The 4,853-nt window shown below is 55.2% G+C and overlaps 1 protein-coding gene across 2 annotated transcripts in view; it reads left to right on the forward strand.

Annotated features, from left to right (window-relative positions):
• The window catches only part of RSPH9 (radial spoke head 9 homolog (Chlamydomonas)), a 37,720-nt gene that overhangs the window by 29,365 nt on the left and 3,502 nt on the right, over window positions 1-4,853 (forward strand). Inside the window, exon 5 of one of the 2 annotated variants that reach the window (XM_011986802.1) lies at window positions 1,702-1,798. The exons of the other annotated variant lie outside the window; for it this stretch is intronic. Within the exon in view, the coding sequence (XP_011842192.1) occupies window positions 1,702-1,798 (97 nt within the window). The remainder of the gene's footprint in view (window positions 1-1,701; window positions 1,799-4,853) is intronic. 2 annotated transcript variants of the gene reach the window in all.

A 4,853-nucleotide genomic window follows, 5' to 3' on the forward strand; every position in this document is an offset into this window, starting at 1 on the left:
CAAGTAGGGGGATATGAAGAAGCTCTATAGGGGTTGGGGCATTTCTTGCCCATCAGACACACTTCTCAGACACCCGTCATCTCCTCTGTCTCTGCTCCCAGACTTGCCAGGAGCCTGAGGGGGCTGTACGTCCCTCGTTGACAAAGGGAGCCTGGAACAGAGTGGTGATGGAAACTCAGAGCCAGGGGCTGAGGGGTGGGCCTACAGAAGTCCTCTTCATTCCCCTAATCTGAGGATAGCAGCCCTGTCCCCTGATTCAGGGTGTGTCTGGGAAGCCCTTTGCAGCTTTCTTACCTGCAGCTGGATGCTCCAGAATCAGAAGATGAGGCTCTCCTTTGTGCTGGGTGAGAGGGGCTGGTGTAGCAGCGCTGCCTTGCCCATGGAGCCTTGTCCACTGTGCGTTGAGAGGGGTGAAGAGGGTGATAGAGCTTCTGCAGCCAAGACCAAAGTCAGCTAGATGGGGTGGGGCCCAGCAAAGTCTTCCTAAGGGAACACCGTCAGCCCTATCTGCCCTCTGCTGTCTCAGGTAAGGTGGACCCTGGAGGCAGCTGTCTTTCCTTGCAACAGGAGAAGTAAAATGTGAGACTTTGGAGTCTTCCTAAAGGTTGCAGGGATTGGGGCTGGGCAAGGTGGCCCATGCCTGTAATTCCAGTGCTTTGGGAGGTCAAGGTGACAGAATCGCTTGAGCTCAGGAGTTTCATGTTACTTGTGATTGGTCACCATTGCACTCCAGCCTGGTGAGCCATTCTGATGTGTCCAGTTGGCAAGTGAATTCATCAGGCCTATGGGAGGTATGGGATCTGGGCCTGGCAGGTGGGTGAGTTGCAGTTACCCAAGGCCCTAGGCATCCTGCCCTGATGTCATAACCTCAGGGCTGCAGGATCAGCTGCTGGCTCCACTTCCCAGTCTACCCCACCATGTTGCTTTACGAGCTGGAAACTTGGAAGCTGAGGACTCCTGGCATTTCCTGTGCACATGGTCTCAGGGGAGGGATGCTCCTGGCCTTACCTTGGGAAACCTCCCCATAACCTTCAGGTCCCGCCTCCCAGAGCCACTACTACCAGAAGGCCTCCAGGAAGTCAGGCGCAGTTTTTCTTTTTTTTTTTTTTAATTTGACATGGTCTTGCTCTTTTGCCCTGACTGGAGTGCAGTGGCCAGTGGGACAATCTTGGCTCACTGCAATCTCCACCTCCCAGGCTCAAGTGATCCTCCTACCTCAGCCTCCCGAGTAGCTGGGACTACAAGTGTGGACCACTATGCCTGGCTAGTTTTTGTATTTTTTGTAGAGTTGAGGTTTCACCATGTTGCCCAGGCTGGTCTTGAACAACTCAGCTCAAGAGATCCACCCACCTCAGCCTCCCAAAGTGCTGAGATTACAGGTAAGCCTGTAAAAACCATGCCCAGCCTAGGCCCACCTTTTTCTCATGATGGTTTGATGAGGGTCATGGCAATGGAGTGGAAGTGTGGATGGTCACAGGAGAACAGACAGCTGATTTTCCTCCCTAGTCCCCTTCCTTATCAGCTAGGAAAAGAGCAGTCTGAGCTGCTTGGAGGCTCCCCTGCCAGGCAGGCAGCAGCTGGGCTGGGCTGCTAATTGGGGCCAAAACCCCAAGGAGGAGTTCCCTGGGACACCAGAACTGGCTGGACGGATGTGATTTGGCAACTGTTTTCTGGCCAGTTAGGATAACTGTTTCCTTTCAGGGTCTGAGGCAGTTGTTCAGGGTGACTTCATGTGGCTTCTGAGCAGGTGTGGTTTAGGTTGGCCCTGTTCCTGGGACCCCTGCTCTGTGTCCATGAGGTAGGCCAATGACTCGACATCTTGTCCCTTGGCCAAAGTGACAAGAGACACCTTGGCCGAAGAGAGGAGCGGGAGAGCTGTTGTCCTCGTGAGTTGTCATGCCGTGTCCAGGGATCTGCAAAGTTCCATGGGAGTGGGTAGCTGGTTCTGGGGTGGCAGGACCGTCCTCCTGCTGGATCCAGGGTAATGACTAAGAGTTCTCTGACCTTGGGCTGCAGCCAGGTGGCACAGATGCAGCTGTGAGTCAGGAGGCTATATATATATATATATATATATATATATTTGAGACAGAGTCTCACTGCCACCTCGGCTCACTACAACCTCTGCCTCCTGGGTTCAAGCAGTTCTCCTGCCTCAGCCTCCCAAGTAGCTGGGATTACAGGTGCATGCCACCATGCCTAATTTTTGTATTTTTAGCAGAGATGAGGTTTCACCATGTTGGCCAGGCTGCTCTTGAACTCCTGATCTCAGGTGATCTGCCCACTTCAGCCTCCCCAAGTGCTGGGATTACAGGCGTGAGCCACCATGCCAGTCAGGAGCCTAGATTCCTAGGCAGCATCTTGCCATTCAGTGCTCCCTGAACATCCACTATATCAGCAAATAGCCACGGAGCAGCTACAACAGGCACCTGTGATGCCCTTGGAATAAGAAAGACACCTCCCTTGCCTCAGAGGTTGGGGAAGATCAAATGAAACAGAGAATAGGAAAGGGAAATGTAAACTAGAAGGTGCTTTGCAAGAATCGGTATCCTGGGAGGTAAAAGAGGAGGGCTGGAGGGCACTGCTCCTCTCCTTGCTCCACTCTGGGCTGGTGCAGAGGCCTCAGAATTTCCAGGTGCAGACAGACTGGGGCTCCTTCCCAAGGAATTTCTCAGCAGCAATGCTCAGTTCAGGCAGCAGAGGGCAGCAATGGGCCTGCCACCCTGGAAAGCAGCCTTTGAAAGCTGCTGCTGGTGGTTGTAGAGGACCGGCAAGGGGGCGAGGGAGGCAAGCATAGGGGGCCGAGGGTGGCGGAGCACATGGTGCCCAGGGTCAGCCTTCCTTTCGGGATGTGTGCAGGTGGCTCGTCCTGCCCCAGTTCCTTGGAAGCCTGGCTGACAAGTGTTCAGCCTTCTGGGCCACGCAGCCTGATTGCTACTCATCGATTTGATAGGGGTCTGGCAACCAGGGGTTTCTCCTTCCTCCTCCTCTGTCCTCAGGTGTCTAGGCGGTATATGATTCTTATGGCCCTTGCAGGGGGTGGGGGTGCTTCTCCCACTGGGAACCCATGGCCATTTATTTTTTTGTGTGATGAAAATTTTGCTGGTGCTCATCTGAGAGGATTTAAGCCATCTGTTGCCCCTGGACAGCCCTAGTCCCCAGCCTGGCCTACTCTCCGTCGATCTTAATCCCAGAGCTGCCTTTCTTCCAGGATGGCAGGAGAATGTAATTAAAGTACGCCCCAGCATGAGGTTTCCATACTAGCAAGGTGGGTGAGACCCTGAGGGCCCAGGAAACCCAGGAGGCCCCCCTCCTGACTTACCAACCTGTACCCATCACATCCTCAAAACACAGCTTCTGGAGAAGAGTGGCTGCTAGGGGGCAGGAGGGATTGGGGAGAAAAGAGAGAGCGGGGGCTGTGAACCTGCAGCACCAAGTCTGCAGGGGGCTTTTCCCCGAGTCCTGGAGGCGGCGACAGCAGCTGGCTGGGCTCAGCCTGTTCAGCAGTTGCAGTAAGAAAGTGGGTGAAGGTGACAGCAAGTGCTTGGCTCTTCAGGTAGATGCTACGTGACTCCTGGCACGTTGAGTCTGTGTGTTTCCCGGGCGACCAGCTGAGCCAGGGACGAGGAGAGGACAGGAGTGTGACAGGAATGCGAGGGAGGGAGGCAGTGCTGTTTCTGACTGGCCCCACATGCCGCTACCGTATTCCACCAGCACCCTCCCGCCTGCGCAGCGTTGCCCCCTGCCAGGCGGGGGCACTGTATTTCCCTAGCTGCCCTGCCAGTTTCTCCTTGCTCTCTGGGTAGGAGTCCCTGCTGATAGGCCTAGGCCACTCTGTCCAAGAACACTGCCCCCCGTCCCCCACATTATATACTGGTGGCAAGAGGTGGCCAAAGCCTAGGCAGGCAGGCTGGTGTGAGGGCAGGGCAGGACCAAGCCCTTGCCCAGGCATGCTAAGGTGCTGGCAGCAATAAACTGAGAAGGGTCTAGGTTAGAGGACTCCAGGATCCCATTTTCTCCAGGGCAGCACCTGGCCCAGGCAGGCTGCAAGCTGCCCTCCCTTGGTAGGCAGATACAGATGAGGCAGTCTGGTCTTTCTTAGTTCAAGGGGCTGAGGGACTGTGTCCTATGGAGTCTGAACCCTGACGATACTCCAGGCTGGTGGGTTGATCAAGGGAGGGAATGGGATCTTCCTGGGTCTGTGCTTCTTGTCCAAGGCTGAAGCAGTGGAGTAGGAACACTTTGTCCTGTTGGACCCCCCACCCTCATCAACCCTAAGCAATCTCTTTTCTGGAGATGCATGACCAGGAAAGTACCAGGCTAGGGACTATCAAACTCTGAGGGCAGGTCTGAGAGGCAGAGGACCCCAAGCACCCAGAGAAAACTTTTAAGAGTCAGAGGAAATACTCCTTCTCGGGGCAGTGTTCCGGCCGGAGCCCGGCTAACACAGGGACACTCTACTTTCTTCTTGATGTTGTCCAGCAGGTACTGTGTGGAGCTGACAAGTCCACACTGTGAATCTGACTTCAACCTTTGCATGGGTGATGGCACTTGGTGCTGGCCACTGCACAGTGCTAAAGTAAGCTTTGTGACTGGCTTCTCCCTGAGCAGGACCAGGGACAGCCAAACTATATACTCCCAGGAAACTCTGGTTTTGAGCTGGGCAGGCGGCTGTACCCTGAGTAGGGGTGAGCTGCCATGAGGGTCAGGGGTTCCTGGCGATCAGGTTTCTTGGATGCAGGGTGGCCCCCAGTGGGTGGGGACTGAGTTGTGAGGCTGCAGGGTGTGGAGTGACTAGGGTGGACCATGGCTGGAGGTGGCCTGTGGGAAGCTGGGGCAGCAGGAGCCAAGCAGCC

Source organism: Mandrillus leucophaeus, unplaced genomic scaffold, assembly GCF_000951045.1.
Source record: "Mandrillus leucophaeus isolate KB7577 unplaced genomic scaffold, Mleu.le_1.0 Scaffold3, whole genome shotgun sequence".
NCBI lineage: Eukaryota > Metazoa > Chordata > Mammalia > Primates > Cercopithecidae > Mandrillus > Mandrillus leucophaeus.